The sequence below is a fragment of the Astyanax mexicanus genome, chromosome 25 (assembly GCF_023375975.1).
Source record: "Astyanax mexicanus isolate ESR-SI-001 chromosome 25, AstMex3_surface, whole genome shotgun sequence".
NCBI classification, from domain to species: domain Eukaryota; kingdom Metazoa; phylum Chordata; class Actinopteri; order Characiformes; family Acestrorhamphidae; genus Astyanax; species Astyanax mexicanus.
The window spans coordinates 17,382,963-17,405,171 of record NC_064432.1 but is presented as its reverse complement, the minus strand read 5'-3'; the positions used below and the strand labels follow the sequence as shown (position 1 = coordinate 17,405,171).

At 36.6% G+C, this 22,209-nt stretch overlaps 1 protein-coding gene and 1 long non-coding RNA gene across 12 annotated transcripts in view; both read left to right on the top strand.

The window, feature by feature from the left end:
* Nucleotides 1-10,978, top strand: part of LOC103041669 (multiple PDZ domain protein) — a 63,527-nt gene extending 52,549 nt beyond the window's left edge. For 10 of the 11 annotated variants that reach the window (XM_049472182.1, XM_049472177.1, XM_049472184.1 and 7 more), the window contains 18 exons: nt 33-124; nt 302-377; nt 614-694; nt 997-1,086; nt 1,279-1,353; nt 3,084-3,261; nt 3,383-3,528; nt 3,634-3,717; nt 4,545-4,738; nt 5,885-6,032; nt 6,165-6,251; nt 6,731-6,824; nt 6,929-6,966; nt 7,514-7,636; nt 7,709-7,813; nt 7,920-8,008; nt 8,578-8,701; nt 9,064-10,978. In XM_049472182.1, the coding sequence (XP_049328139.1) occupies nt 33-124; nt 302-377; nt 614-694; nt 997-1,086; nt 1,279-1,353; nt 3,084-3,261; nt 3,383-3,528; nt 3,634-3,717; nt 4,545-4,738; nt 5,885-6,032; nt 6,165-6,251; nt 6,731-6,824; nt 6,929-6,966; nt 7,514-7,636; nt 7,709-7,813; nt 7,920-8,008; nt 8,578-8,701; nt 9,064-9,210 (1,971 nt within the window). In that variant the 3' untranslated portion in view covers nt 9,211-10,978. The remainder of the gene's footprint in view (nt 1-32; nt 125-301; nt 378-613; nt 695-996; nt 1,087-1,278; nt 1,354-3,083; nt 3,262-3,382; nt 3,529-3,633; nt 3,718-4,544; nt 4,739-5,884; nt 6,033-6,164; nt 6,252-6,730; nt 6,825-6,928; nt 6,967-7,513; nt 7,637-7,708; nt 7,814-7,919; nt 8,009-8,577; nt 8,702-9,063) is intronic. The other variant, XM_049472180.1, reaches the window with a different exon arrangement.
* Nucleotides 10,979-15,056: 4,078 nt separating this feature from the next.
* Nucleotides 15,057-21,448, top strand: LOC111195223 (uncharacterized). The gene is made up of 5 exons (XR_002651535.2): nt 15,057-15,270; nt 19,166-19,385; nt 20,427-20,509; nt 21,122-21,211; nt 21,314-21,448. It is a non-coding gene; the product is annotated as an uncharacterized LOC111195223 (long non-coding RNA).
* Nucleotides 21,449-22,209: the final 761 nt, after the last annotated feature.

The following is a 22,209-nucleotide window of genomic DNA, read 5'->3' as shown; positions in this document are numbered from 1 at the left end:
GTTTTGTAGCCTAAACCTCATCCTCTTTGCAGATTAATGGTCAGATCCTGTACGGTCGCTCCCATCAGAACGCCTCGTCCATTATCAAGAGCGCCCCATCCAAAGTCAAGATCATTTTCATCAGGTGAGTGTAACATGATCTACCATAGAGTATTGGTATTTTAAACTTTTAAACTCACTACTGAATCGGGGCACCAGATGGCGCCTGTACACCACAAATGCAGAGTTTATATGAGAGCTCAGCAAAACATAGTGTTTGTGGAAAGTTTTTATTATATGGAATTGTGTGTTTGTGTGTCAGGAACACAGATGCTCTGAGTCAGATGGCTGTTGGCCCAATGAAGGAGTTTGGAGACACCATTGATACACAGACAGAGGTAATCACACACACACACACACACATTCACGTCTATTAATATAAAGTAAACAGTTACTTCAAGGGTTATCAAAATATTGTGGAAAATGTGATAAGGTACACAAGATATTATGTTACTCTCTCAGCAAGACTGTAAATGTCAGTAACCATTAAAGTATGCTAAGATGGTTGTGTGCTGATGTATATTGTACCAATTGTATACATATCTGATTTTGGTTTCGTATTATTTGTTTTTAGCCTGAAACATGCTCATCTCTCAACCTGCCATTGCCTGATTTGGACATGTCTAAATGTGTTCAGCACATAATTCTACCAGTAGTAAGATACTCTCACTCTCATTCGTTGTACTGGTGTTTTTCATTCACATGAATGCATCCCACACTCATGTATTCACAGATATGCATGCATACTATCATCCTTTTACACATTACATGTAGCCTAGCATTGACATGGACTATAATGTAACCAGAATCTGCATACTCCTCCTGTTTTTATGTTTTTGTGTTTTTTGTCATCGATATGGTGTCCTTACAAGTATACCAAATATACCAGCAGTATAATATTTATAAATTTTATCATTATAAATTATACATATACATATTTTTTTTATAACTTAATAGGAGGAGAGTGGTGTAGGACTGCATTTGGCTGAAGACAACAACGGGAACGGTGTCATTGTGCAGAGCATTAAAGAAGGACCAGCCTTAAAGGTACAAACACACGTCAGATCTGTTTAATACAGTGTTTTATTGCCATTATACTGTTTAAATATATAAGTTTAAATAAACGTTCAACCTGGTGTGTAGTGAGTGAAGATAATAGTAACAAAACAGAAATAAACCAAGTAGCTATGGGACTTTCACTGAAATATGAGTAGAAGGTAACAATTGCCGTGTGTGTAGGAGGGGAGCATACAGCCTGGCGACAGACTGATGGCAGTGGATGATGAAATGCTGCTGGGTCTCTCTGCAGAAAAGGTAACACAAATGGAACAACTGATATTTAAGTTAAGTCAATCCATATATTGCTAGTTTTTCATATTTTTGGGCACATGTAACATTTTCCCAGATTATGTTTCATAAAATATGAATATTATAGACACATGTAACCAGCACAACGCCATTCATCTGTTACCAAACATCAGCCATTAATTCAGCTCAGAAAACGGTTAATGTACAAGGCAAATTTCTGGAGTTCGGAAACCTGGAGTGAAAGTGTTAAATTGTGTGAGTTTATTCTCCAACTTAGACTACAAGTTGAGTTGAGGGGAACTCTTTGGCAGTGTAGTATTACAGAGTTTATTTTAAGGTGTTGAGGAGCGTGACTGAACTCTCTAATGGGCGTGTCCCTCAGTCCTAGTCTACTATAGGTGTGTAGTCTTGCCCACCAGGGCTACCTTCCATGGGGTATACTGTTATATTTCATATAATGTTTGTTTGCCAAGCCAACATGTAAGCTATAAGAGCAAGCCACCATCTTCTGCACTGTGAAGTGTGACAATTCAATGCAGGATTAAAGTTGCCATGCAATGAAAAAAATACTGGCATACACTTGTTGATTATGAAATTGTTATTGTAATCAGTAATGATGCTTTTTGTTGTCATTTTTACTCCTAAATGTTCCAAGGTTTTAAAATATTCGTTTTAATAACACACGTTTTTGCATTAATTGTTAACAGTATGAAGGAGTTTATGTTAAAATTCACTCCAGCTGAGAGCTGTATTTAACTCTAGATGGAATAAGTATTTTAACTCCCACAACAGTTCAGATTTAACTCCTGAACAGAGTTAAAAGTCCATCTCCCAGAAAAGAGTTACTTTAACTCTTTTATAGTGTGTACTCAATGGTCACACATTAACACTTAAAATTAGTTGATATTAACTCTCAGGGATTTTATTTTTAAAACAGAATTTGCTGTGTAGGACGGCAGGGGTCTCACAGTACACTAGAACCAGTAAAAGAAGAAAAAAAATAAAAAGCTAGCTAAAACATACTTACCAGTGAAACAGTGTCATATGGCCATGTATATCTTAGAGCATTGTGCATATAATTATTGTTTGTTGTTTTGTTAAGTCTAATGAAGGGTTGAAGGAACCCTTGTTGTGCATACCTTAACAATGGTATGGCCCAGGTTAAATAGGGCCTGGAATTTAAAAGAATTGTGTTGACAGGTGAGAGGTGCTTTTGAAACAGCTGCCAGAGGTTGAGTGTGAGAAGTCAATAGGTGACACAATTTAAAATAAAAAAAAAGAATGGAATTCACCTGGAAGTGTCCATGCAGTATCCTTGTGGTGAACCTTTTTTTCTATGTCTGATAAAGTGTGCACGACCTTACCACACAGGTATGTTTTATTAATATAGTGCAACATATTTTGCTGTTAATATAAAAAATATCTTTAAAGTAGTAGTTACTCTGTAAGGCATATTTGAGTAGCCTAGAATCTCCTGAAAATAACCTGGCATGTATGACTGCATTCTATATTTTGCAAATAAAGGTTAATCTAGAAAAATATTGGCTTATGTTTTACAGTATTTACAGCATCTGTCATTGATTATCTGTTTATAGAGAAAGTACATGCAAATCAACTCAAAAATCAAATAGGACTGGAAGCCATTTGCAAGGAAGAATTTGTGGAAATCCCCAAACAAGAATATAAATAAATAAATGAAAAAGGTTGACTCATATTGTTACATTGCTTTCTTGCAGGTGATGTCCTTGCTGAACAGTGGGAAGAGCTCTGTGAAGCTCACCATTTGTAGAGCCGACTCCACACCAGTCTTGAATGCATCCAATCAAACATGCAGAGACCTAGAGCCAGAAACCACATCTTTATCCAACATGCTTCTGTTCTCTGTGACACCTCCCGAAACAGAGACAATTAGAAGTGAGTGCAAAATAAATGGTCAATCGTCAAGAATCCAACAACAGTCTTTTTTTGTTGGTAAAAAATAAAATCTTCTTAATTATCACTTATTAATTATTTTATTGTTTATCTGATCTATCAGGCTCGAGCAGATCTTCAACTCCTGCAACCTTGGTGTCTGACCCTGTTACATGCCCTATAATCCCTGGCTGTGAGACCACCATAGATATCTCTAAAGGAAGAACAGGACTTGGCCTTAGCATTGTTGGTGGCTGTGACACATTGCTGGTAAATTGCCTCCACATTTGTAGTTTGTTGTTTTACATAAACTTAAGCCTTTTCTTACTATTTCTTACATAATCTCTCACACACTAACACCAGTATATTTCACAGGGTGCTATAATAATTCATGAGGTGTATGAAGAAGGTGCTGCTGCTAAAGATGGCAGGCTGTGGGCTGGTGACCAGATTCTGGAGGTAATTTACAGCTAAATCATTTACATGGTGTCTGTGGATATAGACATATATTTGCAAAAATGCACACACACATATGGTATAGCTTGCCTAGTCCTAGTAGAGGGAGAAGAGTATTGTCAAAAGTACAGACTCTCGGGAGAACACTAGGGGCCCTATCTTAGACCCTGCACAAGGCATTCCATGATGCTCATTGCTCATTTAAAAGTAAGGTGAATATATGCTGAATCAGTACTTTAGGTGTAAAATTCAACTGTATACAATGACAGCAATGTTCCAGCAGCTTCCAGGTCATTGCAGGGCTAGAGTACTATAGGAACAGTTACTCAAACAAATGCAGTATATGCATTTTAGTACAGATGTGCAGATGTAATGTGCAGATGTAAAAATACTTTGTCTATACAATATGTTGTAACTCAACCAAGTACTTTAGGATGAATTGGAGAGTTGGAGCTGTGGAGGGGTGTTGATCATCCAGCGTCCTGACCTTACCAGTGCCTTTGCCATTGAATGCAATCACAGCAATGCTTTAATTAACAGCAAAACCTAATAGAACATTTTCCTAAATCGAAGACAGTTGCCTGATTAGTTTCCTTTGTTTTGAAAGAAACGGTGCATAATAGTAGATGTGCCTAAACTTTTTTTCTGTGTTTTCATACTTACGTTTCTGCCTGCATTAAATAATGAGGGAACTGACTAGCATGTGGACGGCACATCAGTTTAGGCAAAATCAAGAAAAAGCAGACATAAAATGATGATACACTTAAATAATTTATCACAAAATTAATTATGCAGTAAATTTACTCAATTATAACTTTTGTTTTCTCCAGGTAAATGGTATAGACCTGCGTATGGCCACCCATGATGAGGCCATAAATGTGCTGAGGCAGACTCCTCAGCGAGTGCGCCTGACTGTGTTCCGTGACGAAGGTCAGTATAAGGAGGAGGAGCTGTGGGATATTTTCAACGTGGAACTACAGAAGAAACCTGGCCAGAGCCTTGGACTCAGTATCGTCGGGAGAAGGTACACATAGGGAGAAGGAACCACTTAGCGTTCTACATACAGGGTCAAATGTATGTGTTGGCTAAATGCTCCTAATCAAACAACATCTTGCCCAGACACTTCGGTTGCCATCTGCTAGGTTGTAGCAAAATTCTGGTTGGATGTTTGAACATTATTCTCAGTGGAATTAATTGAGTTCCAATATTTTTGTTTGTTTGCTGGCACAGACCTCATATTATTTTAAAGATTAGGGTCAGGACAAGCCATTCCAGCTTAATGTTGGCCTGCTTTATGCATTCAACAACCACCTACAACTGACAAATTCATGAATATTCATCTCTCTTGATGCACAGGTGGAATGTGGCATTTGTCTTTAACCCGTCTTTAACCCATGTTTTGTGTTACAAAGACATACACTCACATACACATACACAAGGCCCAACAATGGCAGTTGCCAAGCCTGAGTATTAAACCCTCAACAACTATGCCACTTCTGCACATGTTATTCAACAGCAAAACAGCCGCATGATGCTACCTGTGCTAAACAGCTGATACAGTGTTCTTGAGTTTAAAAACCCCAGTGCCCCAATGTTCATTTCTTCTGACCATAAGAAAATCCTGTAAAAGCCATTTACAGGCCTGACCTTCTTTTTGGTTAGTAGCCTTTAGTTTCTGGCAGTGTAAAACTCAACTGTATACAATGACAGTAATATTCCAGCAGGTTCCAGGTCATTACAGGGCTAGAGGACTGTAGGAACAGTTACTCAAACAAATGCAGGATATGCATTTTAGTACCCATAATTTTTAAAAGAAACAATGAATGTGCAGATGTTACAATACTTTGTCTATACAATAAGTTGTAACTCAACCTTTCCCAGAAAAGGAACAAGAGAAAAAAAAATCACATAAAGCCTACAAATGCCATAACATTAATGTCCATGTTTCAGTTTCCACAGTGCTGTTCTAGTGGATATAAACATCCCTTATTTATTAGCTACATTAGTTGTGTGAATTAGATGTTCGGCCACACAGCTACTTTAAACAAAGCCATTAACCCTTGGTTGTTTGACAGTAGAATCCCTTTTCACATTCAGCTTCTGTGATCCACTTTGAACAAGCTATTAGTAATTAGTGATTTGATGAATTGTGTTCCCCTTTTGCCCTCAGGAATGACACAGGCGTGTTTGTGTCAGACATTGTGAAAGGCGGAGTTGTGGAGAGTGATGGACGCCTCATGCAAGGAGATCAGATTCTGTCTGTTAATGGAGAAGATGTCCGATCAGCAACACAGGAATCTGTCGCAGCACTGCTGAAGGTATTTGTGTAAAAATTGGATAAAAATCTACACACCGTCAAATGGATATAGCATATTTAATGTTGTTGTGTAAATCAAATAATCAATTTATTGATAACGTTGAGATTTTGTCTGCATTTTATGTCTCATTAGTGTTGTGTTGGTCCAATCAAAATGGAGTTGGGGCGTTTTAAGGCGGGGCCATTCCACTCAGAAAGACGCATGTCTCAGGCCAGTCAGGTGAGCGACTGCTTTTGGACTGCTTTATTACACTTTAAAGGTACTGTGTACAATTTAAAACAAATACATTTTTGGTAAAACGTTTGCTAATGGTCTGCTATTTTTCTGGAATGTTTGCACACTGATGAAGAAGTTTGGTGTTCATACTCAGCCCTCAGAGTCACCACATACTCAGAGTCACAGCACTGTGTTTAAGACAGAGGAAGGGGAGGGGCAAGGGCAAAAAAAACGTGTAAACATTGAATTCTAAATGTTGAAATGAGAGTATTTTTTTACTGTTTATAAATGTTTGTGATAGATATTCAGCAGAAATTTTGGGGTGGAGCTTCTGAAGGAGTGAGCTTATGATGTTTCAAATGTCAGCAGTCATTCTCCAGAATCGTATACAGTGACTTGAATTTACTCTAGTAGATTTATAATCGTTTGAATCTTGTAAACATGATGGTGTGTTTTTATGTATGTGTGGTTGTTTTGGGCAGTTAAGTGAAAGTGGGAATTGTAAAATCACCCAGCAGTCTTTCAGCGGCTCCGGCAGCCTACAAGGAGACTTTGAGATCCGCAGAAGTCATGAATGTAAGCAGAATACTAAATCGGAATCACTTTTTCCTGTTGTGTTTTTTTTTTTTATTTTATTTATTTTGTTCAAAATATTCAAAATGTTCTTTCTTCTCTTTCAGCACTGGAACAAGATATTAGAACTGTTGAGCTGTGCAAGGTAAGCAATTCTGAAGGCTCTGTCTTTAGACAAAAGGTTACTTTTATTGTTACTGTTTTTTGTGGGGAAACTATTGAGGTGGTGTGAGTATGTATGGTGTGATATGTGTGCCACTAGATAAAACATGGCACACTCTAGTGGCACTGAATATTAAATACATATCAAGTTACTTTTAAGTTCACAGACATGCCTATAATCATAAGATATTAGGATGTAAATTGATATTAAGTGTTACCTCAAAGGATGGCTTGAAATCACCCACACATGCATAAGTTGTGAAGTGTCATCTTGCGAGTGAGCACTCTTCAATGTGCTAATGGTAAAATGGCCTGATGGTGGGTGGCAGATGAATGGGACCCTGCCTTCCGCCCGATGCCTTTTTCTTAAGTAAGGTATTTGTACTTTGTTATTTGACACCTCTGTCCAGGACTAGGCTGAATCCCCATCTGGGAAACATATGTGTATGTGGTAGGTGTTGCTGATTTTCTGCAAGGTCAAACTGGTCCGTCAGTCTATACAATGCTGTTTATGATTGTGTGTGTTTCAGGGGCCATCCGACTCCCTAGGCATCAGTATAGCAGGTGGTGTGGGAAGCCCTCTAGGAGATGTGCCCATTTTCATTGCAATGATGAACCCTGCTGGATTAGCTGCACAGACACAGAAACTCAGGGTGAGTGTGTGCTTGTGTGCTTGTGACCAATTTATGCCAGTAGTGTGATCTCACTGTTCTGCACTCTCTCAGGTTGGGGATAGGATTATATCTATCTGTGGCACATCTACAGAAGGCATGGCTCATAGCCAAGCAGTATCACTACTGAAAAACACCACAGGAACCGTACAACTGCAGGTACACATTAACACACTCAAAGACAGATGACACCTGGTCAATTTCATGCTAAGGGGTATCAGTCACTCAGTGTTTGGTTTTTTTTTGTGTGTGTGTGTGTGTGTAGGTTGTGGCTGGTGATACGACAGTGACTGGTCCTCCTCCGGATCAAACCCCTGGACTCACCACAAGCAGTATCTTCCATGATGACCTGGGGTCTGTGTATAAATACAAATTAAGGGCTTTTTGTTTCTTTAATGTCTACTATTATGCTTCCTCTTTGAGGCACACAGTATGAACCCAACATAGTTCTTGTTTTGTCTGCTCAACCTTAGTCCAGTATCCATACCATCATTGGTAATGTGTGCAGTACGTGGTTTAGCATTGTCTTCTTAAAAAATGCATGGACATCCCTGCATTGTCCTATCTAATCTTCAAAGACTGAGGCTTATCTGGATACTGCTTTCATACCGAATCATGATTACAAATGATTACAACATCTGTTGATACCCCATGTTTGAACTCAAATCATTATTTAGGTTGTGATATTTTTTTATTTTTTTTTACCTCATTACTAGCTTTAAATCACCCCTTCCCAATTATTTTTGGAATGTGATATAGGCCTGTAATGCATGAATGGATGTGCAATTCAGAGTAACAGTGAGAAACACTACATTGTTTTACATTTTTTATAAGCTAGTAACTTTGTCTGCTTTTGGGGTTGCAAGTAACAGTGCGATCACACTGATATATTCATCTGAGTTTGTTTACTTTTGTTTCACTAGTCCTCCACAGTGTAAGACGATAAGCTTGGAAAGAGGGCTAGACGGTTTGGGCTTCAGTATAGTAGGAGGCTTCGGGAGCCCCCATGGTGACCTTCCCATCTACGTCAAAACTGTGTTTGGAAAGGTACAACATTTTGTCCTAAATTTACACTTTAAAGTCTGGAAATTTTCGCTTCTGTGTGTAAGAAAAACTAATCTGGCATAGGACTAAATAATATAAAGCAAAGTATTATATATTTTGAATATAATTGAATATCCAGAATGCCTTGTGATCAAATAATAAAAAATGGCAGTATATTATATATTTAAATTATAATTTAACTATAATATTAGTTAATATTAGTTCAAATCTTTGCAGTTTCTAATTTATAATATTTAAATGTACAGTATTTCATTTATTTTGGAACAGAACAATTATGGATGTTACAAGTTATTCCAAATTCAATTTTTGCATGCTAACACAAAAACACGTGTGTGTTTTTACAGGGGGCAGCAGCAGAGGATGGACGCCTAAAACGGGGTGATCAGATTGTTGCTGTTAACGGTCAGAGTTTAGAGGGGGTTACACACGAGGAAGCTGTTGGCATTCTGAAAAAAACCAAAGGCACCATCACACTTACTGTACTTTCATAGGAAGCGACACATACACTAAACAATACAATTATACAGCTTCATATACACTTCAAAACACACACACTTAATTACATGTAGTATTTTTAAACTTTTTAAACACATTTATGCTTACTTTAAATTCATACATACACATTCACACCATCACGAACACTCACACTGTATGAAATGGCCTATGTTCTATTACCTAGACTAGTATTAGGTATTGTTATTTAGAAGAGATCAAGCAAAGTCATTGGTGAAACTGCCTCAGGCTGCCTACACACTGTGATCTTTACCCATTACATTATGGAAATGTTCATAACTCCATGTGTTACTTTTAATATTACCGTTACACTGCTCAAATGTAGCCCTTTGAAGTCATGTAATGTCAGGTATAAGAGTTATGGAAGATTTCCTAACATTTTGTTTCAATACTACGAATCTTTTATTTCATTACAACATATTTTCCTAAACCTGTGTGAAAAATAACAGTATACCTAGATTTAGGTAGACTTCTCCCTATCTTTTACTCATGGCTCAGTAACATCAGAAAATTATGACCACCTACTTGTTTTTCACTGTTGTCCATTTTATAAGTTCTACTCATTATATAGAGCGCTTTGTATTTCTTTACTCTAATTGCAGACAGTGCATACTTTATCTCACCCTGTTATTTAGTATGGGCTAGTTAAAGGGCCCATATAAAAGCTTACTTTCCCATATCAACCTATTCTGCTAAAAGGAGCTTAGTCACACCTCACTTACCATTAGTTATAAGGGGTGTTTCAAGTCATACATAATATAATGTGTAATATCTCCATTGTTAATAAGAAACAAAACACAAAACCTCGTAGCCAATCAGAACTTAAATATATTAAATAACAATATATACTACAAATTTTAATGCATTTAGATGTATAAAACGACACAATTGTCATAAGCTGACCTCAGGGACAAAATTCTATTAAAAGGTAAATAGGAACTATGGTCCTTAAAGTTATTGTAGTTTGGTTAAGACTAGATTAAATTAGTTCTGCATCATTTCATCACCATTCAGTGAAATATCAGGTGAAGGTTATGTGTTTTATTTCTTATTAACAACAGAGATATTACCCATTATATTATGTATTTATTAATTTCATAAAATTGTTTTAGTGTATTTTACTACTTTTAAACGTAGTTTAATAATAAACCTTTTTATTTTTATAGTAACTTTTTAACGAATAGTTTCTATTTTCTAGATTTAAAATACCTTACCTAACATTGGTTACCTTTGTTTTTATTATTCTTTAAAGTCCATGAGTAATAAAACACAGTAAATACTCCAGACAGTAATTCAGTTTTAGTCCCAGAATGCAATAAATGACTGTCTGTCACTTGATTGGTGATTGGATAACTTTCCCATTGAAAGACAGACAACCTTACCACTGGTTTTAGTAATTGTGTTAATGTGTTAATGCTTTGAAAAGATATTATATATATATATGAACATATAAAGTGTGAAGTGAGTGACGAGTTATTTAGCCATCTGAACTGTGTTATTTATAAAAAAAATGTTAATGTTATCTCTCTGTTGTTTTCTGTTTATAAGTAGCCTGTTGTAGATGCTACGTCACGCCATGTCTTTGTGCAATGCTATTTAAAGTATTCTTGCTAATGTTCATGATTTGTGCATCTGCAGAATTGTACTCAGTGTGGGATGTAACAGATATAAGAAGTATGGTCTTCTGAAATCCAGTGTTTTTTTCTGCAGCTAAATGAATAAAAGTGACCTTCAGCTTCCTTTTAACTTTCTGTTTACTGTTAACTTACTGTACACAACACAACTTACTTACTATACACGACACAAAAAGCATGCTCGCATTCAGACTTTATCATTATTTTTTTTTCGCTAGAACATCTGTGTCTATGCAATATTATTTAGGGTGTCAGCTGATTTTCCATGGTGTAGTATTTTTTATAATGCAGTTAAACTCATTCAGTTCCATTGCAAATGTTTTGCATTCCCTCACAAAGATTATGGACATTTAAAAACAAGACAGCAGAATGAAGAGTAAATTTAAATACATGCTGAAGAACCTGTTCCACCCTATGCACCACTCTTTGACAGCACTGAGCAGCTTCTTCAGTGCCAAGCTGCTGCTCCTGCGGTGTGTGAAGGAGTAGATACTGCAGGTTCTTGCTTCCACATGGCATCAGACTTTACAACAAATCATGCTCTCAGTAGACACTATTTTTAATACTACATGCAAAACGACTTACTCATTATAGCTGTAATGCTTTTATTGTGTGCAATATTCTCACCTTTTCATTTAATAGGCATTTGCTGTTTATTCACTGTTAGCAACAAAGCTTACACGTACGCCTCTTATGTGCTGCCTCTCTAGCTTTGTCTGCTACTATATGCCCACATGTTTGTCGACACCCCTTCTAATGCATGGAGCGTTTTCACTACTGTAAGTTGCAAAGATGTGCAAAGGCACCCACACTCATATATTACACACTGTGTTACATTACCATAAACACTTGCTGTGTTTAGTGCCTGAGATAGTGTGTGTATGTGTTATCACATTTACCAGTCAGTTGTCTTATAATAATAATAATAATAATAATAATAAGTATTATTTCTAAAAATACTATTTTTTATTTTTATTATTATTAGGGGTGTGCCTTATTATATTGTGTACAATAATAACACCTACTTTTATTTATTGACTTTTCGTGATGTACAATATACAATGAACAAACATCCCCCCACCCTGCCATATCACCCACCCCTAATTATCACATCAGGGTACTTTTTGTTTATACATACATATACATACATATACATATATATATGTATATGTATGTATATGTATGTATATCAAGGGTGATCCTCCAGACTCTGGTTGTGTATGCTCTGGTTGTGTACCACCCCCACCCCCCATTTGTTTTGAAATGTATCCGATTATAGTACTGGAGCTCAGAGGCCTAAGCTTCAACATTAAAAGTGTTTTTAGAAACTTTTTTTCTACCTTGATAGCTACTTCCATTAAATGTGAGAAGGTTTTATCTCTATCCTGTAATGTTGCAGGTTTTGGAGATACATGTTTTTCATTGGCCAGCAACAATATGTTGGGGCTGGTGGTGCTTGTCACTGAGGACAAGCATTATATCACACCTGCCAACAGAGCCGCAGCAGCAACGGTAGCAGCACTAAGCAGAACCCCACCCACTTTTAATAAACTAAGTCGCCTATCCTTCTCCTTTTCCAGCCTCTTGACCTTAATCTTCTCCTCGTCCAGCTTGTCCCCTATTCTCACTATTGTCTCCCTAAATTGCCTCTTATTCTCCACAAGTTGCCTATCCCTTTCCTCAAGTTGCCCATCCTTTTCCTCAAGTTGTCTATCCTTTTCCTCAAGTTGCCTATCCTTTTCCTCAAGTTGCCTATCGTTTTCCTCAAGTTGTCTATCCTTTTCCTCAAGTTGCCTATCCTTTTCCTTAAGTTGCCAAGTCTTCTTCACAAGTTGCCGTTTCACCTCGTCATTCTCTTCTTCCAACATTTTGCTCTTACTCCTCTCCTCCTCTAGCTCATTCTCTATTCTCATCGCCTTCTCCACAAGTTGCCTATACTCCCTCTCCATAACACAACGTTGTTTAGACAGACGCTGCAGCCTCATCTCGCCCATCAGGATGCTCTGGAGGCACTGCGTGTGCTTCATCTCGAGCTGTCTGATGATCACCATGTCCGTCGCGAGATTTTCCTCAAATTTCCTGAGCAGTTGTCGCTTCTCCTGTATCTTGCACATGAGCATGTTTATCCAGCTCTGCGGTTGCTGCTTGCCCTGAGAATCCTTGAGACTCTGATCGTGACTCGCGACCACTTCCCTAAGCTCGTGCTCTTTCGCAAGTATCTCCATGGACACCATGTGCACGAATTCGCGCGTCTTGTCTGCAGCTTCGCGCGTTTCCCGCAAACTCTTCACCAGCCTCATCTGCTCCCAGTGCAGACTCTTGAGGTGAGCGACCAAAGGCTCCATCGCCTGCGCCTGGGACTCAAAATCTATTATGAGCGTGTCCTCCATCGAGCGTGTTTACGCGAACGAGTCTGTAGAGCGTGTAACGTATGGAACGCTCCGTGCTGCGTGATGCCTTTTATAGAGGCTGCGCTCTGTGACGTCATAAGAACACTCAGGGCAAAATACAGTGTAAAAACTGCAAGGGCCATTAAGGGAAACCATTTTACTATTTGTAAAGAAAAAGTATGTTGTAAAAGTACCAGTGCATCCAAAATAATAGAATATCATTAAACAAAACCTTATTTTAATTAAAAATGTGTATATAGATTTATTACACAGAGAGTGATCTATTTTAATACCAATTGCTCTTATATAATTTTCTAATTTACTGAGTCACTGATCGGCTGTAAGCCATAATCATCAACAAAAGAAATAAACAATTTTAAATATATCACTGTTTTTGTAATAAATCTATATAAAATATGAATTTCACCTTTTGAAATGAATTACTAAAATAAAGTAATTTTCAATTATATTTTTTGGAGATGCACTAGTATATTGTAAAAAGAAATAGGGGTAATTTTTTAACAATTTTTCAACAATTAATTTGTTAACAACTTACGGCAGGTAAGGAGCAATGGAAATAAATTGAGCTGATGCAAAAAAATACAAAAACCTGTAGAAAAAGCAGTGCTGAAACAGATTGTGTAGTAAATAGAAAATATACAGAAACACAGACTCTGTAACTTTTAAAAGTACAAAAGATTTGAAAAATCAAGCCCAGTACACAATTTATAAAGCCAACTGAAGACATATTACACACTCTATTTTTTATGATTTGTTATTTTATTTGATTTAAAAACACTTGCATTTTACTATTTTACCTTATTTTATTTTTATTTTCCCTTATATTACAGTTCAATGTATATTCTTATTTGAATCATTTTAATTAATTTCACCCTACTTGTTGTAATGGTAAGCAGTGTTTATGTATAAAATATGGTATACAAATTATTATTATTATTATTATTATTATTATTATTATTATTATTGTTATTATTATTATTATTATTATTATTATTATTATTATTGTTATATGAGCTGTGTGTATTATTAGTGGATCCTCTGTAGTGCAGTTTATGTGAAAGCAATGTCCGTACTCACTTTACATGCTGTAAAAATACAGTAAAACAGCAGAAAGTTGTTATTGTTAAATATGAAAACACTTTGAATAATCATCACATTATTCGCAGTATTACTGCGAATAACGGCTGTAAAACAAGGGCATATGAGCGGGTTTGACATTGGGGAGCACAACCGACTTGTAATTTATGTGCGTAGGGTAACAGAGACGCATAATGTATCATCAGCATATTAAATAAAATAAGTTTAGTGTCTTTTGTTAACTCCACCATTTTTGTCTGCTCTGTGTAGTTCAATTGATTTTTATCCTTTTTATTGAAATCATCTCTAATATGTATTTTTTTCTCTGATACAACAGTTCAATTCTAATTTTTCCTCCTTTAAACAGCTATAACATGTATTTGTATCAGGCTACAAACAGGACATTCTGTATTAGCCTTACCATTATCAACTTCATTATAAACATTGAACTTTAGTATAATCATGCTTTTTTTGGGATGTAATGTTTAATGGGGCTCTTTTATTAAATGCTTGAAAACAGGTTTCTCTCCTACTCTCATCATGAGAGGATATTTCGATCTAGGCGCTTTATTAAAAACAAAAACAACAGCATTACTTTCACTACAAATATTTTTTTTCTAATTACTGGATGCATTTTAGTGTTTGAGTTCTTTTTAAGAAATATCAGCTTTAGATCTTTAGATTTATCCAGCTGATATTTTTGAGTTTAATCAGTTGAATTTCCTGTGACGTGTGAAGCTGTGATCTGTATGTGCGGAAGGGAATTGTATTTCTGATGGTCCTGTATAGTAAATGTAGGAGGTGGACAGTGTGCAGTCTGTAGCTTTAAGCAGTGTGGAGAGAAGAGCACAGGTGAAGCTCGTTAGTGAGAGAAAGAGAACAACATTAGCAGTAGCGCCGCGGGACGAAGCAGCAGGTAATATTTAAAAAGTTTAATATGTAAGTTTTACACACTGTTTGAGCTCTGTTAGCTGCTGCAGAGCTGGAGTGGGTGTGTTGTGGAGCTGCAGCTGCTGCTGGTGGTGCAGTTTTATGGACTGAGCCGCTGTTGGTGTTTGTATGTGTTTGTATGGTGTATTGTATTGTATTTTAAAACCGTAAACATTTACAGCGCTGTTGTTAGTTATAAAGACCCAGTTACTGATCCCCTAAAGAGTCATGGCTTAAAAAAAGGAAAATGACAAATAAAAATTGCTTTCCCTCGCCAAAGTTTTGCGTTCCCTGGAGCAAAATACATTTCACAGAGCGCAAGCATGTAGGACCAGAGGTGCCCAATGACATTGCCTACGTTAGGGCTTTTAGCATTTTTAGCGTAGCAAACGGAAACTGTTATCTGTCAATGCGAAAAGTTTATTCAGCAGTTGATTGAAAATCAACAAACAGAACTCATACTGAGATTTAACACGCACGCCATTTATTTCAGGTGTAATATGTATAATATAATATGGTCAAGAGGCAAACACACAATATCAAACTATCTAGTGCTTATAGACAAAATAGAGCACTGTTAAGGTATATCAATGTTTAGAGGCTCTGTAATACGTAATACTTCCTAAAATGTAATGTTTGGGCATTTTTTTTTTACCCTTTAGACATTTTAAACATGCATATAGTTAATATCTGTTCCCAATAATTTGCTCCTGTAATTTATAGAAACACAGCTAATAATCATAGTTTGGTAAAATATGCCTCTGCTATGCTTTCATTAATTTTAATGCAATAAATTGCTACTGTGACACACCCATTAGACATACAGACATAACATTACTCGAATGTTAGTCTACAGAGGCACAGCTGATAACCATGTTACAATTTTTCTGTCACAATACTTATATTGTTGACTACAATAAAAAAAATGACCTGGACACGGTCTCATTAATATAAGATATATGATCTATTGTGTTTTTGTCTGTTTGTTCACATAAATAACCCTGAACAGTGTTTTAGCCAGTAATCCTTCAATGATAAATACTTCAACAATACCTGACTCCATACACACAGTGTGGACTGCAGCAGGTAAATAAAAATAAATTAAAAAAATGTCTTTTAAAAGAGTAAAACTGCTTAAAATGTAACCTACATTTAGCCTTAAAACGATAACAATATAGTTTTTAGCAATAATTTCTGGTACTTTATAAAAATATATTCCAAACACAAAAATATACTGTGATTGGTCTAATACTCTGTGTGTGTGTGTGTGTGTGTGTGTGTGTGTGTGTGTGTGTGCGTGTCTGTGTGTGTGTGCGTGTCTGTGTGTGTGTGTGTGTGTGTGTGTGTGTGTGTGTGTGTGTGTGTGTGTGTGTGTGTGTGGTTACGGTACTGGTGAGGGTGTGTGGTTACGGTACTGGTGAGGGTGAGTGGTATCTACAGGAGCCACAGACAAATGTAACTTTAAAGTCTGTAAGTGAGAACTTTTCCACAAGGAATTTCCTGCACTCCTTATTACACAGCCCTTTCTTCTAGCTATTTATTATGCGTCTAGATAAAGCCATGTAGGTACTGGTTATCGTTATTTGATTACCCTTTTTATTACTATAGCTGACAGTTCATAAACTAAAACCTTTAACATTTATATTTAAGATGGTGTGATTTTGGCTCCCAAGAGAGAAAGTGCAAATAACGTCATTACAGACGGGATTACACAGATCCTACAGGTGCATGAGCACAGCGCCTATATATATATATATATATATATATATATATATATATATATATATACACCACACACACACACACACACACACACAACCGGTCAAAAGTTTTAGAAAGTCTATTTTCTCTATTTTCCCTTCATTTTTGTTATTTAAGCCCTTCAGGTCCACTCAATGGCCAGTAATGGTACAAAATACAGTGTAAAAACTGCAAGGGAAACCATTTTACTATTTGTATAGAAAAGTTATGTTCTAAACGTACCACTTGGTACTCTGCCCACACTGCCAAAAGTATTTTGCCACTTGGTCTTATATAATTTTGTGCTTTTCTGAGACATTGATCTTTAGGTTTTCATTGGCTCTAAGACATAATCATCAACAAACGATTTCAAAAGAAATAAACAATTTTAAATATATCACCCTGTGTGTGATGAATCTATATAATATATGACATTCACCTTTTGAACTGAATTACTAAAATAAAGTAACTTTTTTCAACAATTAATTTGTTAATTAATTTGTTAATTGTTGTGCTGATGCAAAAAACAAAACAAAAAACAAAACAAAACAAAATACAAAGCCTGAGATAAAGCAGGGCTGGAACAGATTAGTTCACACTTTCATCATAGTAACTAGAAAAAGACACAGCAACACAGACTCTGTAACTACTTAAAAAACAAAAAAGATTTAAAAAATCCATCCAAAAAGTACACAATTTATAAAGTCAACTGAAGACAAATTACAAATTAAAATTTTTTTTACAGGTTTTTACAGTTTTTGTATGGTGTATTTTATTAAAAACAAAAAAAAGGTTTCTTTTTCACTTGCATTTTAGTATTTTACATTGTTTATTTTATTTCCCCCCTTTGAAGTTTTAAATTGCAGTTTAATATATGTTTTTATTTTAATAATTAAAATTTAATTAGCCTTGCTTGTTTGTGATTACATGGTTTACCATCTTTCTAATCACTCTGTGAAGCAGTGTTTATGTATACAATATATTATACAAATTATTATGATTATTATTATTATTATTATTATTATTATTATTATTATTATTATTATTATTATTATTATTATTATTATTATTATATGAGCTGTGTGTATTATTAGTGGAGCCTCTGTAGTGCAGTTAATGTAAAAAAGAGCAATGTCCGTACAGTAAGTTGTTGTTAAACATAAAAACACTGTGAATAATCATCACATTATTGGCAGTATTACTGAGAATAACAGCTGTGAATTATTGTTGTGGAGAGTATGCAGCACAGCTGTAAAGCTTGATACGGTCTCTGGTAATTTCTCTCAGTAAAATAAAGTGTGGATTTAAAATGTGGGATTGATGAACAGATTCGAGGTGTAGCTCAGAGGACCGGCACTGCAGCAATATAATCACAAATGCTTAGACTGGGAATTCATTAATTTACTGTAACAGTAGATTAACGCTAATTTATAAACAGAAATGAAAGGAATATGAGGAGAAACTTTACCCTCTATCAGGTAGCAAGCCTTTCACTACTATACAATTTTTAAAACATCTCAAAGAGAGCAGTAAAATTAGTGGAATTACATACACAGGTAGGTGTGCTATATATAAATATAGTAAATTAAAATACACATTTCAACAAGAAAATACATACAAAAATGGCATTCTTTTAATATAATGACCAAAAAATGCAGCTCTGTCAGTTAAATTACCCACTAAAAAACTTCCAATTGGACAATTGGAGCTCCCCATGGATCATGTGACCACCAAGAATTTAGGACTTCCCTATTCTCTATAAGGCTGTTTTACATTCTGTCATCAAATGAGCAAAGTTCTTTATATAAACTGCAGTGTGAAACCAAAACTACTGTACACAAATAGATCCAACAGATACAGTGTATCTATTTCAGGTGTAAAACAACCTAAGGTGGTTCGGACTTTCAGACTAGTTACAGGACGTTGAGGCAGGCTGTTGTCAACCATTAAACAATAGAAGAAGAAAAAGAAGCAGTGTTGTTCCTGACTTGTGTGTCACGCAGCAGCATGGGAACAACAGATTATGCTGGAGATTCCTGTAGCTACTGTAACTGTAGATTAACTTGGCACCTAGAAAGTCTGTGATCTACGAGACTGGAGTTTCTCATCATTGGCACTGCGTGTCCTTGTCTCTTCCACAGGTGCTGGTAACGAGGGAGATGAGGGACTGGAGGATGAAGAGGAGACAAGAAATTGAGGATGAATGCAGTGAGGAAGATGGGCAGGATGTAGAAGAGATGTGAAGTGAAGAGGAGGAAGAGCAAGACAACAGCGAGTCCATGGATGAAGGAGGAGGATGAGGAAGAGGAGAAAGCTGAATAACATGTCATTCCCTGTCATAGCTAAGCCTGCACGGTGCTTGTAAGCACTTTTCAGCACTTCTCTGCTTTAGAACGGAATGTTACGATATTATTACTATTATTAACAGTAGAATTTTTATTATTTCCTCTGGAATGTGTTTGTTTACCAAAATACACTGTGTCACGACTGAGGATCGTGGACTAGGCATGGACTTCCCAGTCTGGCCAATAGGGAAGCCTGCTGTGTTCACCTGAAGTGCTTGAATCTGCTGTGTGTCAGGGTTGCTCTTTAAAGGAGCACTCCAGTGTGAACTTGGGTTGTAGTGAAACATTGTCTAATAGCCCACCTCTATTCACCCTTAGCATTCTCAAAAACTGCGCTTTTAGCTGATGCTCCCAACAGGCTGTTTTTACACCATTAACAAACTCAGTATAGCTTCACACTTCATTGGTAGAATTCTGAGGATTCTGACATTTAAAATAAGGCTCATTTGATCTTGTTAAGAGTGTAAAAATAGCCATGAAAAAAATAGCGTGAGCGGCACTGTATCTCTATCATTGTAAGCCTGTTGGGAGCATCAGCTAAAGGTCTGTATTCGGGGAAGCAGAGGTGGGCTGTTCAACTAAAGTTCTTACTTATCTTGTTTCACTACACTCCAAGTCCATGTGGTATCACATCTTTATTTTTAGTATTATTGACAGTATTATTAAAGTTTGAGAAATTGTCAATCCAGGCTTGTATACCGCGTTTTGACCAGACATCCAACACCTTAGAAAGCTCCCAGTAACACCAAAGAAACCAACTTGCAACACCATAGCAACCTTCCTAAAATCTTAGCATCCAGCTAGCAACCAGTCAGCTATACCATAGAAAGCATTTTAAACACCATATCAGCACCATAGCATCAGCTGGCAACAACCTAGCAGCACCATATCAACCAGAGGGAACTGCTTTAGCTGAACAGCTGTTCATTTCCTTTGGAAAATTCTAGTTTTATATGATACATATTTGGTGGTTGATTTCCCTGACACTTTCCAGTAATGTATGTTGCACCCACCAACTAGTGCTCTTCAGGAAGTGTCCTCTGCTGTGTTTCTACAGGATTTCTGATAAAAAAGAACAGCAGACACAAGATGCCAACAGAGCAATTCCGGGCAAAGAGAAGAGAAGAGCAGTGAATTCAGGTACTTATTTTAATTATTTTAATTATTATATTTTATTATTAGATTACAAAACCTATAAGCTAAATCAACGTAGAAGCTATTATACCCAAAGTCTTAACATGCTGACTTGTGATTTATTGTGATATCGATATATTAACTCATCCCATCATTTCAGTTATATTGTAACATATTGACCTGTGCCGTCAAATATGGTTATTTTTATTGAATTATAGAAGCTCTAAACTCCCTGAAAATCTCCCCCTAATCTGTCTGACTAAAGTTATTCCTTTATTCCTCCACACGGTGGAGCCAAAGTTATTGCTTCATTCCTCCACATGGTGGAGCTATAGTTATTGCTTCATTCCTCCACATGGTGGAGTTTTGAAGTTAATGTATAACAGAGGTGCTTGAGTATAATACTCGGAATCTGTCAGTTTTTACTAAATTTATACAGTGTAACAAAAACACAAACCTTGCTGCAAATTCTGGCTCGAACCACTCTTAGACATTTCACAGTACAATGAAATAAAATAATCTTCTATTTGAGTTTTGTTTGGGTTGTCATGTATTCGGTTCGGTGAGACTTTGCTTGGTGAGTCTAATATCTATTTTTTGTCTTTCACACTTTTTCAGGTCCTGAAACACCAGCCAGCGTTCTCAAAAACTAAGGTTCTACAAAGGGATTTTTAAATGGGATGTGGGTGTGAAGAACTTTTTACCCTGGTAAAGAACCTTTATTTCAAGTCAAGAGAAAATTAAAGAATGTGACTTACAGTGTTCTTAAAGTTACTGTGTAGCTTATCTTTATTGTTTCTTATCTTCAAGTGCCTAACAACTTTCAGGACCTGATGGAGCAAATCAAGATCTAATCATATGGAACATCATGCTTATGCACTTTCTGAAACCCTGCTGATTAAGTGTCCTAAAAGAAACAAAGTAAAGAAAAACGTTTTTGCAAAACTGTCTCTGTCTCTCTATCTTTACACTACTAGTTGGAAGTCCCTGCACTTCCTGCTTGTTCGGTCCCTCGGCCAAGTTGGCGGCCGGCCGGCCGAAGTGCCGATTTTTGAGTCTTTCACTCAGAAACCTCTCCAATTCATTTTCTATGGGGAGCTCCTGAATTTCGGTTCGACTCCGCCCCCTCCTATACAAAACCGAGAGAGAGAGGGCGAGAGACTATTCCTTTGTATTGAGGGGGCGATTTCATTAAAATGGAGGTCTATGGCGAAATTCGTAAAACAAATTTTTTGTCTGCTCATCTGCATATCAATTGAACCGGTCGACCAATCAGACGCTGCCAAAGCCACGGAGGCTATAAAAGACGCTCGATATCAATAGCATTATCCATCATGGTGAATTGACGAAAAAACTTATTATATAAGTTTTGAACCTGCCACGGAGTAGAATCCTATCGCTTCCGTATAAGTACTGAAGAAAATTGTGCAAAAAAAAGAAATAATAATTTAAAAAAAAAGAAAAAACAAACATTAAAAAAAAAAAACATTTACGTACTTTTTATGTTCATACATAAGAATTTTTTTTATCACTTGTTTTGTGTGAGAAGAGAAAGAAAGTGCCCACACTCTGAGACTGGACCAAAAACACCGAGCCCTTCCAGAGCGCAATGTCTTTGTGGCCGTGCTGAGGCCGTGCCACTCTGAGTGCTCTCTGTCCCAGAGACCGGCGTAGGACAGAGCGCTCAGAGAGCGACAAGTCGGGGA